This window comes from Mustela lutreola, chromosome 6 (assembly GCF_030435805.1).
Source record: "Mustela lutreola isolate mMusLut2 chromosome 6, mMusLut2.pri, whole genome shotgun sequence".
Taxonomy (NCBI): Eukaryota; Metazoa; Chordata; class Mammalia; order Carnivora; family Mustelidae; genus Mustela; species Mustela lutreola.
Window position 1 is genome coordinate 42,003,687 of NC_081295.1, and position 18,840 is coordinate 42,022,526.

The 18,840-nt window shown below is 40.6% G+C and overlaps 1 protein-coding gene across 1 annotated transcript in view; it reads left to right on the forward strand.

Annotated features, from left to right (window-relative positions):
* The window catches only part of LOC131834572 (fatty acid synthase-like), an 82,820-nt gene extending 65,079 nt beyond the window's left edge, over nucleotides 1-17,741 (forward strand). Inside the window, exon 4 of the mRNA XM_059179274.1 lies at nucleotides 16,147-17,741. Within this exon, the coding sequence (XP_059035257.1) occupies nucleotides 16,147-17,406 (1,260 nt within the window). The 3' untranslated portion in view covers nucleotides 17,407-17,741. The remainder of the gene's footprint in view (nucleotides 1-16,146) is intronic.
* Nucleotides 17,742-18,840: the final 1,099 nt, after the last annotated feature.

Below are 18,840 nucleotides of genomic sequence, written 5' to 3' on the forward strand. Positions count from 1 at the left end.
CTCACTGGGCTCTCTGCTCAGCGGGGAGTCTGCTTCCTCCTCTCTCTCTGCCTGCCTCTCTGTTTACTTGTGATCTCTGAGTGTCAAATAAATAAATAAAATCTTAAAAAAAAGTTTCGCATTATTTTGTGTGTTTTTTGGTAAGAATCATGCAGTTACAATTTATTTGCTAATCCAATCATATAGTTTTTGTGTTTTCATTTAAATTCAAGTTGTTTCCATTGATCTTAATGAGCCACTAGTTCTTATGCCTGCCATTTTTTTTATGTTTACTTGTTGTGCCTTTTGCATTTGCTTTCCTCTCTATCTTTTATTCTTTTTTTTAAGATTTTATTCATTTATTTGATAGGCAGAGATCACAAGTAGGCAGAGAGGCAGGCAGTGAGAGAGAGAGAGAGGAGGAGGAGGAGGAAGCAGGCTCCCTGCTAAGCAGAGAGCCCGATGCGGGGCTCGATCCCAGGACCCTGAGATCATGACCTGAGCCATAGGCAGAGGCTTTAATCTAGTGAGCCACCCAGGCACCCCTCTAGGTTGCTATTATTTTCACTCAAATAGTCACTCACAAAGTTCTAGGTTTTGGCATGTTGCTTTATCTCTCTAGCACTCAGTATTTACTCATAAAATGATGATAATAGCTCTTGTCCCAGTTACCTCGCAGAATTTGTGAGGCTAAAATCAGAAAATGGAGAGCAAAGTACACTGAAACCGTAAGGGACCACTGATGTTATCATTTCTCACTGAGTTTAACATGAAGCGCAGTGCTTTATATTTGTCTTGGACGGATTCATCTTTCGTTTACTCATCAATCACTCCTGCTCAGCTCAGCAATCTCTTTAAAAAGGATCTTCTTTTCCGGATTTCTCTGTAACTATGGCCTTCCCGGTCAAGCCATCTGATGGATCATGCCTGAAGAGGCTTTCTTGTGTGTCTAAAATACTGTTTATTGTTTTTTGTTTTTTTTTTTTAAATAGAAAGGTGATTCTTGGTTACTGAGAAAAATTGAAAATAGAGGATAACACATACAAAAAAAGAGAAAAAAACCCAGTAATATTCAAATTAATTCTAAAGCAATTAATTCTGAGGTATTTTAATTCTGAAGTATTTCTAATACATGGGAATAACCACATTTTGACTTTTTTTCTTAGACACACATCACCCTTTTTTCCTTAAAACTGAAATCATATGAGGGGCACCTGGGTGGCTCAGTCAGTTAAGCAGCCAACTCTTGATGTCAGCTCAGGTCATAATCTCAGGGTCTTGAGATCAATCCTTGCCACGGGCTCTGTGCTGGGCATGGAACCTGCCTAAGATTTTCTCTTTCTCCCTCTCAATCTGCACCCCATCCTGCCCACCCCAGCTGTGTGCATTCACTCTCTTAAAAAAAAAAAAATTGACATCATTTATGTTATATAAGTTGATCTAAATAACTTTTAATTGATGTATGTAGCAACATAAACCAATTGTAAGTATACAATTTGATTAATTTTTCATGAGGCGAACCCATCTGGGTAACCACCTTTCAGAGCAGAAAGATTTTTCCCAGCCCTCTGGAGACCTCCCAGGTAGCTTCTCCCTGAACTACCAGTTCTCTCCCCTAATTAACCACCATTCTGACTTCTCTACTACCCATTAGTTTTGACTACTGTTGAACTTTATGTGAATGAACCATGCACTATGCTTTCTTCGTGTCAGCTTCCTTAATGCAGTATTGTTTGTGGGGTTGTCTATCTTGTTGTTTACAGTTCACTCATTTTTATTATTGTACACAGTACACAATACACAATATTGTATATTGTATTCCATTATATGACTGGACCACTGTTTATTTTTCTTTTCTGCTATTAATGAACATTTGGTTTATTTCCAGTTGAGGCTTACAAATAATGTTGCCGTGAATATTTTTGTACATGTCTTTGAAGTCAATAATACTCATTTTGGTTGGTTATATACCAGGTAGTGGGAATGCTGGGTCATAGGGTTGGCATATATTCAGCTTTAGGAGATAATACCTGGAAATTTCTCCCTACCCTGAAACAGTGTATGAAATTTTCAGTTGCTCCATATACTTGTCAACACTTGGTAATTTTAACCATTATATTGGATGTGTATCAGTATCTCATGGTGATTATTGGTATTTTCATGAAATTGAAAAGGCAGAGCACTTACATTTTTTACATATTTATGACTATTTCAATATTTTCTTTTGTGATTCTTGTTCAAGAATTTTGCTCATTTTTCTACTGAGTCATATTTTTTAAAGTTATTGTTAGGAATTTTTATATATTTTAGGTAGGAGTTCCTTGCCAGATATATGCACATTAATATTTTCCTCCATGCCTTGGCTTGCTTTCTATTCTTTTGTGCTATCACTGGATGAACAGAAGTCCTTAATTTTAATATACACAATTATCATTTTCTTTATTGTTATGGCTTTTTGTGTCATTATAAAAAGCTTTGCCTATTCCAAGTCATAAAGTTATACTCCAGTATAATAAGCTGAAGGCTTTATTTAAGTTTCACATTTAGACCCAACTTTTATCTAGGGTTAATATTTAATTGATTTTTAAGTATGGTGTAAGATCATGATTCATTTATTTTTTTCTATATTGAAAAGGGCATTCTTTTATGCACTATCACTTTTCTCATAAATGAAATGACCGTATAATTGTGGGTCTGTTTCTGTAGTCTTTATTCGGTTTCTCAGCTACCATTTATCCTTGTGTCATGACTCAGCTTTATAATAAACCTGGATATGTGATATATGCTAAGTCCTCCAGACTAGTTCTTTGAGCATGCATTTACTATTCTTGGATCTTTAAGTGTCCATGTACTGTTTAGAATTATTTTATCAATTAGAAACAGTAATAACAACAACAAAAGCCTGGTTGGGATTTTTATTTGTATTGAACTGAATCTGTAGTTTAATTTTGAGAAAAACCATAGCTTTACTAGAATCTTCCAATCTATGGACATTATGTAACTATTTATTTAGATTTTTTCATTTTGTATCAATAAAGTTTTTTGGTTTTCTGATAGAGATCTTGCATAACTGTTGCAAAATATATTATTAGTTACTTAATTTTTTATTTGATGTTATTATAACATGTTATTATTCTCCAAATATCATTATTAAATTTATATGTTGATATATATAAATAAAACTGTTTCATATAATGACTTTGTATCTAGCAATCTTGCTGAATTTACTTTTAATTCACCCAATGTATCTGTTGGTGACTGGATTTTTTTTTTTTTAAGTAGGCATAGAGGTGGGCAGAGAGAGAGAGAGGAGGAAGCAGGCTCCCTGCCGAGCAGAGAGTCCGACGCGGAACTCGATCCCAGGACCCTGAGATCATGACCTGAGCCGAAGGCAGTGGCTTAACCCACTGAGCCACCCAGGTGCCCGGCGACTGGATTTTTATCTACAAATTTATATTGTCTGTAAATATTGTTAATTTTATATTTTATTTTTCAATTTTTAAAACTTTTGTCTGGTTTTACAGTACAGTGTTGACTAGCAGTGCTGGTTGTGGGCATCATTGTCTACTATTTGATCTCAGGAGATAGTTTTCAATTTTCACCATTAAATTTGACATTTGAGGCTTTTTTAGATACTTTTAATCAGATTAGAGAAGTTCACTTTTTACCCTAGCTTTTTACCCTAAAAGTTTTTGTTATGAAATAACATAAGTTTTTGTAATTGCAGATTCCATTTCTTTAGTAGAGTCATAACAAATTAATCTATTTCTTTTCTTGAATTTGCAAAGTTGTGTTTTTCTAAAAAATGTCTTTTACATCTGAATATTTGAATGTTTTGCATAAAGTTGTCCATAATATTCTCTGCACATATGTGTATGTGTGTGTGTATATGCATTTAGCTCTACTAATTGATGTGTAATTTATGTGTAATTAAATTCACCAATTTTATGTATATTATTTGATGAGTTTGACTTTATCCCTCTTTCCATTCTCAAGTCTTGATTTTGGTTGGCATACCTTAAGATTTTTGCCCATTTTATTATTATTATTATTATTGTTATTATTATTATTATTAACATAGTTAGATTAATATTGTTAAATTAACATTGTTTATATCTTAAGTGTTTAAAAAATTACTTGTGATATTTGCACTTGCTTAACATATTTACAACAGTTATTTGGAACTTCATGGTTTGCTTCACAATTCTTTTAAGTTCTATTTCCTTCCCTTTTTTTGAAAAATTTCAATTGCCTATTATAACTTTTTGACCATTGCATAATGGACCTTTGATAATGCCTCTCTGTTTTCTTTATACAATCCTCATTTCTATTTGGATATAGATTTGTGTATAGAATTCTGGGCCACAACTTTTCAAAATATGCTTCATTTTATGTGACAGAAAAGAAATTTGAAAAAAAGGACTTATTTTTTCTTCTTTGTTGTTCTTTCTGTTGTTGTTCCTTCCTCTGTGTTAGTGATGCTAGTGTCATAGGGACTGGCACATTGCATCGAGTTTTCAATTTTGTCTCAGTCTCCTTTCCAGATACTCAGGTAGTACTACTCAATATTGTTGACTCAAATTGTTGAAGTGGGTTTCAAAGAATTGGCATCTCTCTCTTCTTTTTCACTTGGTTTTAGCTAAAATCTCATTACAGCATTTTGAGGGGTGGGAAGATTTTCAGATGTCTCTTCTTTTTTTCATTCAATTTGGTATTGCTTTTTCAGGAAGGTACCTTAATATCTTTCAGAATTTCTATATGCAATATGTCTAACTAAAATTCTTTGGAGTTTGTTTCTCATAGATGGTCTGATTTCCTTTTTCCATGGCTGAGGTGAAGTTTTTCTCAACTTTCTATATCCTACATTCCACTTATTCCATTTTGACTATGGTGATGATTTGAGGAGAGATTTAATGCCTGGGCTCAAAATTACCTTCTTACCTGGTGAGTGCAGGAGGAATTCTTTTCTTTCTTACTCCTCCTTCCTCTTTTTGGAACTAACTTTACCTTAATTGTTTTTATTTTACCCCTATTGCCTTTGTAGATTTTCTGAGCAAGTATTTTATTGACTTGTGGTTCAATCTTTTCAGGAGCCATATACATTTGATACATTCAGTAGCTTGAATTAACATTCCAAATAGTTAACTCAGACTAATTATAGGTCCAACATAAACACTTTTCTTTATATAATCCATAAAAATTATATCAGCAATGCTGAGATTCAGAGAAGGGATAGAGTGATACAAGATGCTCAAGAATGCCTTTATGCTAAATGGTCTTAGAAACACAGAATTATAAAATTCTAAATCTTGAAGCATCCTTAAAACAATTCAACTCAACTTTCTAATTTTATAGATGATGATCCTGGGGCCAAGGAAGGCCAAGTGACTTACCCAATATGTGAAAATACTACTTTGAACAGAGGCAGAACTAAACCTAGATCTAAGAGGACACTCATTTTTGGTCTACCCACTACATTTTTCTTCTGGAAAAAACGCCATCTTTTTAGGAAATTCTTTTAGGGAATTCTTCTCATCTTCTCCAACTGGGTAGCCTTAAATAAGGCTGTAAGCAATATTGATCTGATCCTATGGGCATAACAATAGGTGTGTGACCTCAGGTGACCTAGTATTCTTACAGAGACTTTAAAAATTTGACCTGAGGAAAGACAGCTGTTATTCTCCCTTTGCAAAGCTAGGGAAAGTTGAGCTGCTTAAGACCATGAATGACGATGAACTCTTTAAGGTTTCAGAGAGGAAAAATGGAGCTAGCAGGTCTTGACACTTGGGAACCTGGTTCCAGACATCTTGTGACCCCATAGATTCTACTCTGCCCAAGAAAGCTTGGGTATCTGAGTTCAAGAAAAAAAAAATGACCTTTGGCCTCAGCTGGGGTGAGTCTTATTTTAGTTACTTATAGTCAAAAGATTCCTAGCCAATTTGTGTGCCTTTAAGAAAAGGCGGAAATTAAACAGATGGAGAAGAGTGGGGAGGGAATTCTAGGTTTGGAGGCCAAAATGCCATGCCAGCTTGGGAGAATTAACACCTCAGCAGGTCAAGGATGATAGGGAGGGGAAAGCATAAAGAGCACACAGAATTGGTTCCCTGGGGTGGGAACATCTGGGTATTTCACTAGGAGGAGCTCTGAATAGGATGGTTAAGAGGGTACTACACAACGTTACCTCACAGTTTTGTCAGGAATATTTCCTGACATACACGCACTTTCTTTAGTAATGGCAAACACTAGTAGCAAACTAGAGCTGACAAATATTGCATATTTTTCTTATCTAGTTCAACCATAAATTTCCTACTGAATGTTAAAAGGAAGAGAAAGCATTGACTCATCCACAGAGGGATGTAAGGCAAAAAAGAAAGAATTCATTGTAATTAAGAGTGCAAAATTGCTTCACTATCATCTCATCTTTGGCAGCTTTGAGTATTTTCTGATCTATTGTCCTTTTAGGACTGGGAAAATGAATCAGTGGGCTTTAAACTGTGTTTGTCTTCTAAACACAGCCCTTTTTAAATTCTCATTTCTTTGTGGTATTTCAGTTCCTTATCTTGAGATCTTCTAGCTTATCAGTTATATTTTCAATCTTCTCTTTGGAGCTTATCACATTTGTATTTTATTGTTCACTTTACCGTATACAATTTAGTAGACTTCGGAGTGAGGTCCCTGTCAAGAAGGGAGGAAATTACTGATCCATGTAAGCCAATCAAAACTGGAACCCTGGTGTTAGAAACTGTGAGAGAGTGAAAGCTCATCTTACTCTAGCTGTCAGGGCCCAGTGTTTTCTTTAAAATTATTCAGCAGCATGGAGTTTGCCGTGAGACCGTGGAAGGGATGGGCGGGCAAGCGAAGGAACGTACGATGTGTTAGAATCATATCATTCTCTTTTCAATTCTGTCACTGACACATTTGTCTCATGCCTGCCTTAGAGAAGACATTATATATATATAGATATATATAAAACACACATATATATTTATTTATTTTTATAAAATTGGTTTCTCTCTCTCTTTTTAAAAAAGATTTTATTTATTTATTAGAGAGAGAGTGTGTGTGCAGCACAAGCAGGGAGAGCAGCTGCCAGAGGGAGAAGGAGACTCCCCACTGAGCAGGAAGCCCATTTGAGGCTCCATCCCAGGACCCAGGGATCATGATTTGGGCTGAAGGTAGACACTCAACCAACTGAGCCACCCAGATGCCCCTAAAGCAGGCATTTTAGTCAGAGACTTATTTTTCTCCTCTGCCACATCATGAAATGGTTCAGACTGATTCCCATGGATTTTAGGAGAATGACTGAGAAAAATGTTTTCTCAAATGAGAGTCATTTAAGCATGTGTAATGGAAGGGAACCAGGAAGTCGTTATGAACCATAGGCTGTCCTGAGCCTTCTCTCTGGCCATACTTCTAGGGGGAAATACAGGTCCTTGGGAAATGATCAGCTTTGTGGGAGTTGCCTGATGTCTTCTTCTTTTTAAATCCTGCTTCTGGGCAAGGCTTTTTCTTAGATTAGTTGTCAGTGCAGTAGGCCTATAATCTCCTTTTCAGCCATGCCCCCTAGTGCCCTAACTATACCATTTATATCGAACTCATAAGAGCAAAGGAACACGAAACTGGCTACATGTTGATGGATAGTAGGAAGCAGTGCTCCTCAAGCTTCCAGAGCCACTCACAAACTCGACCCAAAGTGCGTCAGGTGCTTGTTTTAACACATAGGTACAATTGAGCCATAAATAATCGGCAGACAGCCTATTCACAGATGGACATTTCAGGAAGACAAAGCCTAGACCATGGCTGGGGAAGAGTGGAGGAGCCTTTGAGGGGTAAGAGATACCCAAGAAGAGGTTGAACATGACCTGCTAGATGATAAGTTTTGTTTTGTACCCTGAAGGCTTTGTCGTCGTCATCTTCTTTTTCTTTTTTTCTGAGAGGAGAATCTCGCAAAATGGCTAGCATGTTTTAGGTGCTCAGTAAGGTTTCCCTTTTTAATGAAAGAATAAAGGGAAGAAAAAAATGAATAAATATGTTTATTCCAACAGCAGCAACAAGAAAAACACAATGAACTATACAGAAAAAGAGATGTTAATATTTGAAAAGTGCTCTTTGCTAAGTTCCCAAGGAAGTGAGAGAAATCTCACCACATTACATGCAAAAGCTGGTGGAAAGGCCCAAGCAAGATTTCTACTTCCTGAGCCATTATGAGTGAATTAAGGAGACAGAGCTAGAAGAATGGGATTTATGTGAGTGTTAGGTCAAGTCCTCTGGGAAGCAGACACCAAGGTGGAGCTGGAAGCACAACAGGTTTTTTGGAGTAAGGCCTGTGAAGGATAAAGAGAGAAAGGGTGGGAGGAGATAGGAAAAGGCTTCAGACTACATTGTAGTCGACACCGGGGAAGGAAGAGAATAAAGGAAAGACGCTTGCATAGTACAGCCTAAGACACCAGCACATTCTGAGAGAGTCTAGGTCAGTAGAAGATTCCCTGTAGGAGAATCCATTTTGAGCAGGAATGGCCAGGAGGATCTGGTACTCCCCCACATTCAGTCACTGGCTAGGACCACATGTGTCCTTGATTCACGTACTACAGTAGGTCCTGAAGACACAGTTCCATGGCTGCCCCGTAGGAAACCTCAACTTCCTAAGGCAAGTTGCTGTTTTAAAATTTACTATATTTATTTTGGAAGCTATTTCATAATACATTTGGGGTTAACAATGTGCCGAAAGAGATACATAAAGCTTTATCTTATACTACGGACATCTATAAGTGTGGGGGTTGGCATGGGAAGTAAGGCAGGCTGTTCTATAACAAAAATATTTCGTGAAACAGAGAACTTTAGGTTCCTGTTATGGTGGTGGTTTATAAAAGCCTGATGGTTCCATTAACGGCAGCTAGAAAAGCGGGAAAAGGGGGAAAACAGTTGTTTGAAAGGATTAGGGGCTCCGATAGCAGCCAAGACTGAAGGGACCAAGACCTTAGAGAGAAGACAAGTTTGCTATAGTGAGAGGAATATGCCTCATGCTGCTTTTCTCCTGGAGCATTTTCCCAATCTTGGACGAGAGACGGAGGCAGAGCTGTTAAGCGAGCAACAAGAAGCTCACAAAGCTGGGGAGCAAAGTGGAGTATGGGCCTGCGGAAGCTGCCAGGTATCCAAGGACCAAGATCCCAGAGGAAAGTAGGTCAGGAGAAGTTGGTTCTCACTCCGCACAAGGCTGCCCCTTGAGGCTTTCCATGATTCTTAAACTGAGCAGGTCAGAAGCTATGAACATGAACAGAAAGCAGACAAAAAGCTAAGTGAAGGGGCTTTTTGTTGTTATTTGTTGTTAGCAACTTCATGGTGCTAAGGAGATAGAAATGGGAGTCTAAGTCCTCCCAAAATGTGAGTGCTCATCAATACCCTAAGCCCTTAGCCCTTAGACTCAAGGATTGAGTCTACAGAGCATCAAGAGAGGGCAGAAAGGATCTGCTTACTCTGTGGCCAAGGACAGCATAAATTCACTATGTGGGAGGATGACATTGTCCCTCTGCAATATTTCAGGCCCAGTTTGTGGCATTCAGTAAGAAATGGCCACTCTCATAAAGAAACAGAACAAGGAGAGAAACAGACATTAGGTTCATGTTGATGGATGCCCAGTTCTTACATTCATCAGTCATATACTTCTTTCTTAATAATTGTGATTGATATGTTTAAGTAAACATTACAAGACTGAAAGTTTTACCAGATTATTGCAATCTATCAAAAAAGGGGATGAAGTAGAATTCTGAGAGCTGAAAAGTATAATAACTATAATAAAACATCTAATATCAAGTGGGTACAGTTGAGAGGATGAGTGAACTTGAAGGAGAGACAGTAAAAAATATGTAGACAAAGGCAGAGGGAGAAAAGGGATGGAAAATGCGAGAAGAGCATAATGACACAATTCTTTGATACCTGGTAGAAAAAAGCAGAAAAATAAGTAAGCATATAAAACACTTGAAACACATAATTACAAACTTGATGTGATTGAAATGTACAGAACACAGCCATATGACAGAACTCATTTTCTTTTTAAGTACCTTAACCAAAATTGGCTATATTCTGGGACATAAAGCAAGATACAGCGATTTTAAAAGATTGAGACACTTTAAAGTATGTGTACTGACTACAGTGGAATTAAACTAGACATAAATTGAGCAACAATAAAACAAACAGAAAATGACCCCCAATTTTGAAATGAAGCAGTTTATCTCTAGACAATCCAAAGTGGAAATCATTGAATTGGATGATAATAAAATGTAACACATCAGAGTTTCTGGTATGAAGGAAGTCTTGTTGGAGGGAAATTTATGGGCTGATACACAAATAAGAAAAGTCTTAAAATCAATGATCTAAGTATCCAGTTTAGAAAGTTAACAAAAGGGCAGTAAATTAAATCCAGAGAAAGTAGAAGAAAGTAGATAATAAAGATAAGATTGAAAATTACTAAAATAGAAAACAACTGTGTAATAGTTATCTAAGTCTTGCATCAAGTCCTTTTCTTGCATGAATTGACATAAAAATATTACTAAAATTTGGAACCTGTGAGATATCCAACATTAGTATGAGCAGAAAGCTTAATTTAATGAGGTAATAGATGTGAATACGAGATTTTATAATAGGCAAATAACCATTGTAGAGTAAATTTACTGAAGTGGAAATGTAAAGAAAGCAGTTAATACCTTAGGTTTTAGAATCTTCTCTGGGACACACTTCATGGTGTTCCCATAAGCTTGGCTATTTAATTTTTATATTTTAAAGTTTCTCTTGTTCTGCATTTTTCTTTGTGATTACTGAGCTTATAGTTTAATGCTTACTGTAGTTTATGAAAATTTTTTTTTGAAGAAAGACAAGAATTGACACCTTGAAAAAAATTGACATAATTGATAACTTCCTATCCAGAAAGAAAAAGAACAGGCAGAAATAACAATATAAGAAATAAAAAAGAGATGTTGTTACAGATCTTACATGTATTAAAAGGATAAAAATATATTATAAACAACTTTATATTAACAAATTTGAAAATTCAGATGAAATTGTTAAATTTCTAAAATTGCACATCTTACAAAGTCATCAGAATGATCCTATGCTTATTAGTCAATCTGAAATTAAAAACCTACTTACAGAGAAAATTCCAGTCAGTGAAGGTTTCACTTGTGAATTTGTCCAAGCATTTAAGGAAGAAATAACTTCAATCTTACAAAATCTTTCAGGGAAGAGAGAAAGAAAAAGCATTTCCCAGCTTATTTGATAAGGCTCATAGAACCTTGATTTCAAGACCCAATAACCACTTACTCCATTTCTCTCATAAACTTAGATTCAAAAATCTAAAGCAAAATATTAGGAATACTTACCCATCGTTAAAAAAAAGGCAAAAAATTTTTTAACTAATTTGGGTTTACTTCAGGAATATAAGATGGTTTAACATTTGAAAATCAATCAATGTCACTAGTGAGAGCAACCAAATAAAAGAGGAAAGGATGTTACCTTAAGAGGTGTTGTGACTGGCCGTGAGCATGAGGTTGGAGACTTCCAAGATGCGGGTAATATCTTTTTATTGACCTGGTGGTGAGAACAGGGATGTCTTCCTCTGAAAATGCATTGAGTTGCATACTTATAATTTGTTTCCATTTCCATAAGTATGTTATGCTTCAATAAATTCTTACTTTAAAATATTCCCTGAAACTGATTTCTTATGGAATTTGTGGACTGTGCAATTGACATTTGATCCCGCAGCCTATTCATCTGTATTTCAGAGTTTGAAGGAATCTTACAGTTCAGTCCAAAATCCATCCACACACACCAAGCAGTTACATTGGAAACTCGTGTTCCTCTATGAATATTTAAACTTCTTCCTTCAGAATTTTATTTATGATTAGTCTAAGGTGTGTGCCAGGACATATGTTTTTTAAAAAATTCAAAATGACATATTCTATCTTTATCTTTGTCTTACTTCATTAGACGTTAAGTGCCTTCACTTTTTTCCTCAAAGAATGAATATATTCCATCATAAGGATATTTAATAATATTATCTTTAGAAAAAGCATGAATACTCCAAGGATTGTCTTTGAAGGAGCTGCTGTATTGAGACTCATGTATCCAACTGCCTTTCATAGTCCGTGTGCTTGCTATATACAAGGGACATTCAGTTTTGGTAATACTTCATTGCCAAACATTTTTCTGTCATTAGCACAAACCTAAATTTTACTTAAGTCTCTGGACTGCCTTGGAGAAGGCAGTGGCAGGTAGTAATGAACACTTTAGTTTTCTGGATACAAGGGTGGCCAACGTTTCAAGAACCAAAGGATGGCAAATATAGACATGAATAAAGCTCAGCAGTTCTCAAAGTGCAGGGCAATCTCTGGATGGGAAACTTCTGCACCACTGGGTACTTACAGATACAAAATCTAGGTCCCAGTGCAAACCTACTGAGAAAGAAGTCTAGGGTGGGGCACAGAAATCTGTGTTTTAACATGCCCTATAGGTAATTCTGATATATGCTAAGTTTGAGAACCCCTGGCATAGGGAAGTATCGTGGTGGAAAAAATGGAGTCTCTGGAGTTTGACTTGGTCCTAGCTTTGCCACTTCTTATTTGGGTAATCTTGCGCAAGTCCATTGATTTTGAATATATGGAGTTTTCTCAACAATAAATGGGATGAATAATCCCTTCAGATCATCAAGTACAAAAAGGAAATTTTCGGTGCATAGGACTGATAATATTACTGTCGCTAGTATTGCGAATACTACTGATAATTTTTTATTAATTATTTTATATATAAAAGAAGATCTAGAAATCTAGTTTCTACTGGAATGAAAAGAGGTGCATGATTTTGCTTGGTTCCTGTGATATCACAGAACAGTATCGATTCTGTTTATTTAGTTATAAAGCACATTCGGAAATATTCCTGGTTTTGTCAATTCACGGGAGCCTGCCTTGTTGATTTAAGCATCACCATGTGGCAGCCTAGGCTGAATGCGATTCTGCCCAGTGCAGGACAAATAGCAGATCCCGGGACTTTGAAGATGACACCGCTGAATAGAGAGCAAGTGCATTTCTTTGAAGAAAATTGCTAAGCATGCATCAAAAACACTTTTTTTGCCCCCCACCCCCACTTTTTTTTTGCCTTCTTTCATGCTTTAGCAGATGGAAGACTCAAAGGGTTACCAAATCTCTCCACTGCTCAATTAGAAGCCACTCTCTTTTCCGGTAAATGGTTCTGCACTTGAAGGGCACCCCACCTGGGAACAAAGAAGCAGAGGAAATCCCTGGCTCTTTCTTTCTTCCTTTTTATTCCCTGAAGTAAGCATATTTGGCTCCGGTCTCTCTACCACACCATAGAACCCACACTACCAAATATGGCAGAAAGAAGACATTTTGTGGTTCATTTTGTTTCCATTTATTGTCTCTGGTTTCGTGTTAATGATTTGGGAAGGAAAGTCTAAATAGGCCACTTACACAGACAACTTAATTCAGTAATTAAGTGAAGACGCCATGAAATGTTGGCCAGATCTTAGGTCTTTAACAAACATATTGGATCAGGACATTTTTCTTCATGTGCTTCTTTTTTTGCATGGGCTCTCGGCCTGAAAACTGTCCTTTAGCTTGCGTAGACATAGCACTGACAGACAGACACCTCTCCCACACTTAGTCTTAGTGCTGTGATCTATGCTGGCAGGATTCTATCATTGTGTTACTTTTCCTTGAGACTTACTCCAGGAGCAAGAGTATGATGTAACATGCACTCAGTGTATTTTACTGAATTCATCAGATGGCTACGCTTCCATACAAGTTAATTCTTGGTACTGTGCAAATTAAAGAGCTTGTTAAAAAAAAATGAAGGCTTTCAAATTAGTCTGAGAGATAGCTATTATTCATTGAGTATGGGAACCAATCATCGCATACTTCAGTTACATCTTTCATATATTTACCATCATCTGAGGTGTCTACAAACCCCATATTGTGTGTCACTCCCAACATATGGGTACCTTACAACTCACACATGGAAACCTTCGCATTTCTAGAATCTCACTTTTAAACACACTGCCATATTGGTTAGCTCTGAATGATATTAAACATTTCTGCAAACAGAAATGGCGTCATGAATTCCATATATGGATGCCCACCTACAGACAGACATGAAGTCAGATATGTGTCATAACATGGTGTTCATGCACGTTCATAGGTATGGCCATCTTGGCAGTTGAAAAATAGTACATTTCAGGTGATACATGAGATGAGTGGGGGCCCCGGAGATAGCGCTTCTGAGTGGTCGGAGCAGATGGAAGTCCTGAGAAGAGCAGAATAGTCAGGAAGGATGGCCACAGTGAAGCATTCTACCTTTTTCAAAGTTACATTAATTGGGTGGCTTTCCAATTGTACTTACAGCTAAGCCATTTAATCTATATTTGTGTGAAAGCTAAAGTGGTAGAAGACTACCCACTTGCTAACATACAGATCCACATACTAGTCATAGTGCCTCACATGCGGTATGAGGATGACTGCCTTCCCAGGGGGATATTTGGAACTATATAGGGACATTTCCAATTGCCCCATTGTCTTAAGGATGGGAGGTTCCAACATTTAGTGTTTAGCATTGAGAGATGTTGAAAATTCAGGAACACCCTGAATAGTATTGCACAAATATGAATTGTCATGCCTAAAAAGTAAATTGTCCCACCTTTGAGAAGCAGCTGGGTGTTTTTAGGGGGGGGATCATATCCATGGATTATTCCCATCTTGGAAATTTTGGGTTTCTAATAGTTACCATGAGTTGTAGGAATCTGTAAACTACATTGATATTTCAAATCTCAAGCTCATCCAGACTTCTCTCCTGACTTCTAGAACATTATCCAACTGCCTACTGTACATCTCCATCTGGATGTCCCAGAAGACCTAATTCATTATATCCAAAATCAAACTCATTTTCTTCTTCTTTAAGCCTTCTCCATCTCCTCTCAAATATCCCCTGTGTTGGTGAATGCTATTGCCACAGAGGTTAAGCTAAAAAGCTGACAATGGTCCTAGGTGCCTGCTTCTCCTCACCCTCACATTTAATCAATCTCTAAATCCTGGGTTTCCATTTCCTTGGTTTCTTCCACTTTTTTCACGATTTTCTTCATTCCTGCTGCTACTACCTCAGTTCAGCCTATTTTCATCTCCGCTGTGGACTATTTCATTCATCTTCTAACTTATCATTTTGCCTCACTGCATTAATTAGGAATCTTTCAGTTGAAAGGGACAGAAAACTTGGCTAAATGGGCTTTTATAACTAAGCAAGCAGAAGATTCAGGAACAGTTAGACTGGGGTCTAAAATGACAGAATTAGAGCTCTGACTCACTTCAATGGTATCCTCCACTTTCCTCTGTGTGGGTCCATCTCAGGCAGGCGCTCTGGGTGTGGATCCCACCACAACTCAGTTCCAAGCCTGTTCTTCCTGCCGTCTTGGTGGGAAGAGACAACCTCTTCCTTAGTTGCTTCAGCCTAGTCCCAGGCTCAGCTCTGCTTGGTTCTCATCTTTTTGTTTGCCCAACTAAGCCAGAGGTAGAGCCAAATCATCCCAAACAGACCCCATTGAATGGGCCTCGTGAGCAGTTGGTTTCTAAAGGAAAACACAGTTGTGTCACTAGAAGAAAAAGGAGATTATGTACTTGGGAGGAAATATCCATTAAAACTCTCTCTGACCTAAGCTCTATCTGGTGACCAGAGTGATCTTTTCCTGCATATTAAATCACATCTTTTCCCTGATAAAATCCTTCCTTCTGTACTTTCCCATTGCCTTCATGGTAAAGTTGAGGAAAGTATGAACTGCACTCCAAGATCTGGCCTCTGCTAACCTCCCCTGTCCTGCTTCTCTTCTCACTGAGCTCCTCACTCTGCTCTGTTTAGAGCCTTTGAGATTCCGTGCATTTGCTCCAAAAATCCTGTCCCTGTTCTCTACCTAGAAAACACCTGTGCCTTACTGTCAGAGGCGGTGAGTTAGGCTCTAACAGGATGCCTGGAGGTCAGCAAAGAGGAAGTCATGCTCAGTTTAGGATAGTCAGAGGCCTGTGAGGGTAGCACTCCAAAACAAAGCCACATGAAGCTAAATCTAACCAGACAAGCCCAAGATGGCTTACAAGTGAGGTCAGAAAACTTGCTCTCCTGGAGATACGCCCGCTTCTCGGCGGACCCCACGGTGGTGAAGACAGCTTTGTGCTGGCTGAGAAGAAGGCTGCCACCCAGGGAGATAGCAGCGCCCAGCAGGACCTCATGAAGGCCGTGGCCCACATCCTGGGCATCCGAGACTTGGCCACCATCAACTTGGACTGCACGCTGGCAGACCTGGGCCTGGACTCGCTCATGGGCGTCGAGGTGCGGCAGATGCTGGAGCGTGAGCACGACCTGCTGCTGTCCATGCGGGACATCCGGCAGCTCTCGCTCCGCAAGCTGCAGGAGCTTTCTTCAAAGGGCGGCCCGGCGAAAGAGCTGGAGAACGCCATGCCCAAGAACAGCAGCCTGGCCCATCAGCAGGCCCAGCCGAACCTGAGCACCCTGCTGGTGAACCCGGAGGGCCCCACCTTGACGCGGCTCAACTCGGTGCAGAGCTCTGAGCGACCGCTGTTCCTGGTGCACCCCATCGAGGGCTCCGTCACCGTGTTCCACAGCCTGGCTGCCAGGCTCAGCATCCCCACCTACGGCCTGCAGTGCACCCGAGCCGCGCCCCTGGACAGCATCCAGAGTCTGGCCGCCTACTACATCGAGTGCATCCGCCAGGTGCAGGCCGAGGGGCCCTACCGCATCGCCGGCTACTCGTATGGGGCCTGCGTGGCCTTCGAGATGTGCTCACAGCTGCAGGCTGCGCAGCCCGGCCCTGCCCCCGCACACAACAGCCTCTTCCTGTTCGACGGCTCGCACTCCTACGTGCTGGCCTACACGCAGAGCTACCGCGCCAAGATGACCCTGGGCTGCGAGGCGGAGGCCGAGGCCGAAGCCATGTGCTTCTTTGTGCAGCAGTTCGTGGACATGGAGCACGACAGGGTGCTCGAGGCGCTGCTGCCCCTCCGGGGCCTGGAGGAGCGCGTGGCAGCCACCGTGGACCTGATTGTGCGCAGCCATGCCGGCCTGGACCGCCGGCAGCTGAGCTTTGCCGCCCACTCCTTCTACCACAAGCTGCGTGCGGCGGAGCAGTACGCGCCGCGGGCCACCTACCACGGCAACGTGACGCTGCTGCGCGCCAAGACCAGCAGCCTGTACGGCGAGGGCCTGGGCGCCGACTACAACCTGTCCCAGGTGTGCGACGGCAAGGTGTCCGTGCACGTGGTCGAGGGTGACCACCGCACGCTGCTGGAGGGCAGCGGCCTGGAGTCCATCCTCAGCATCATCCACAGCACCCTGGCCGAGCCCCGCGTCAGTGTGCGGGAGGGCTAGCCGCCCCCACGCCCCGGGGGACTGGGGTCCTGCCGGTGGGACCCCGCCCGCATCCCGGGCCGCCGGGGCCGCCGACTCGGAGACCTGCCGGGTCTGTGAAGGGTCGGCCGGCGGGCGGTGCGCCGTGTGGGGCCCGCGGGGGTCCGGCCCCCGCTCGTCCCTCCAGTTCTCCTATTTATTGCGTCGCTGGGGAAGGCGGGGGGTGCAGGAGCCCCAGCCCTGGGGCCCCCATGATGCAGGGGCCTGTGGAAAGGAGCAGCCCAGGGCACGCGGGCCCCCGGTCTGTGTTTGTCTGTATTCGTTTTTCAAGAAACATGATCCATGTTAAAAAAAAAAAAAAAAAAAAAAAAAAAAACTTGCTCTCCAAAAATCTCTACCCCAAGTAATTCTCCTCCCTAGTTAACAGCTGTCAATAAAAGATAGAAACTCAAACTGCAGGCCACACAACTCCTTCTCTCTCTCTCAAATTTCAAGAGCGTGTTTTCATTTTAACAAACTTTCCCACTCTCCACTGTGTTGTGTGTGTCCTCGAATTCTTTCTCCTGATGAGGTCGAGAGCCTTCAGCAACATCTTTGGGACAGGCTGGGGGGAGGTCTCATTGATGAGGGAGCAGGAGGCTGGCTGAGGACAAAGCAAAAGCTGGCGCCTTGCACCCCCTCTTCACCCGCTCCCCTCCATATGTGTAGCATTCCTCAGGCACCCCTGACTGCCATAAAACGATAAATAGTTAACTTGCAGGGATCGCAATCCTGCAGAACAGTAATCTCCCTTGCCCTACAAGATGTCCTAGAGACCTAAACAGGGAGGTTACCTTATCAATAGCACAAATTTCCAGAGGCAAATAACTCTTGGTTCCTGAAGCCCTAATGTCCCCCTCCCACCATAAACTGGAGGAGACTGGGGTAGAAGGGAATGTAAATGATAGCCAGATCATAATACCCCACCAAGAATCCCCCATTATCTTGATGTTAGTGCCTGACCTAAAGACGACATTGATCAAGCCATAAGGGCAAAGACCCCCCCTCCCCCAGGCACCTTGTAGGCCCTCCCTAGCATGTGAGAACTCTGTCGAAATCTCCCATTCCTTCACCACCTCCCCCCAACCATGGGGTATATAACATGCCCACCTTCACAACCCAGCTCAGCAGCTCTTCCTGCCCACGGGTCCTGTTTCCGTGCTTTAATAAACCACCATTTTGCACCAATGACGTCTTAAGAATTCTTTCTTTAGTCATCGGCTCCGAACCTCCTCACCCCACCGAACCTGACTTAGGTTCTGGGACTTCATCATCATGACCAGGCATCTCCCCGGTTCACCCGACAACATTACCTCCTCTCCTAACTGTCCTCTCCTGCCTTTGCACCCCCATCGGACATGCACAGATTTCTATCAGAGCACCTATGAACCAGTGTATCCTGACTGGTTTGTCTTC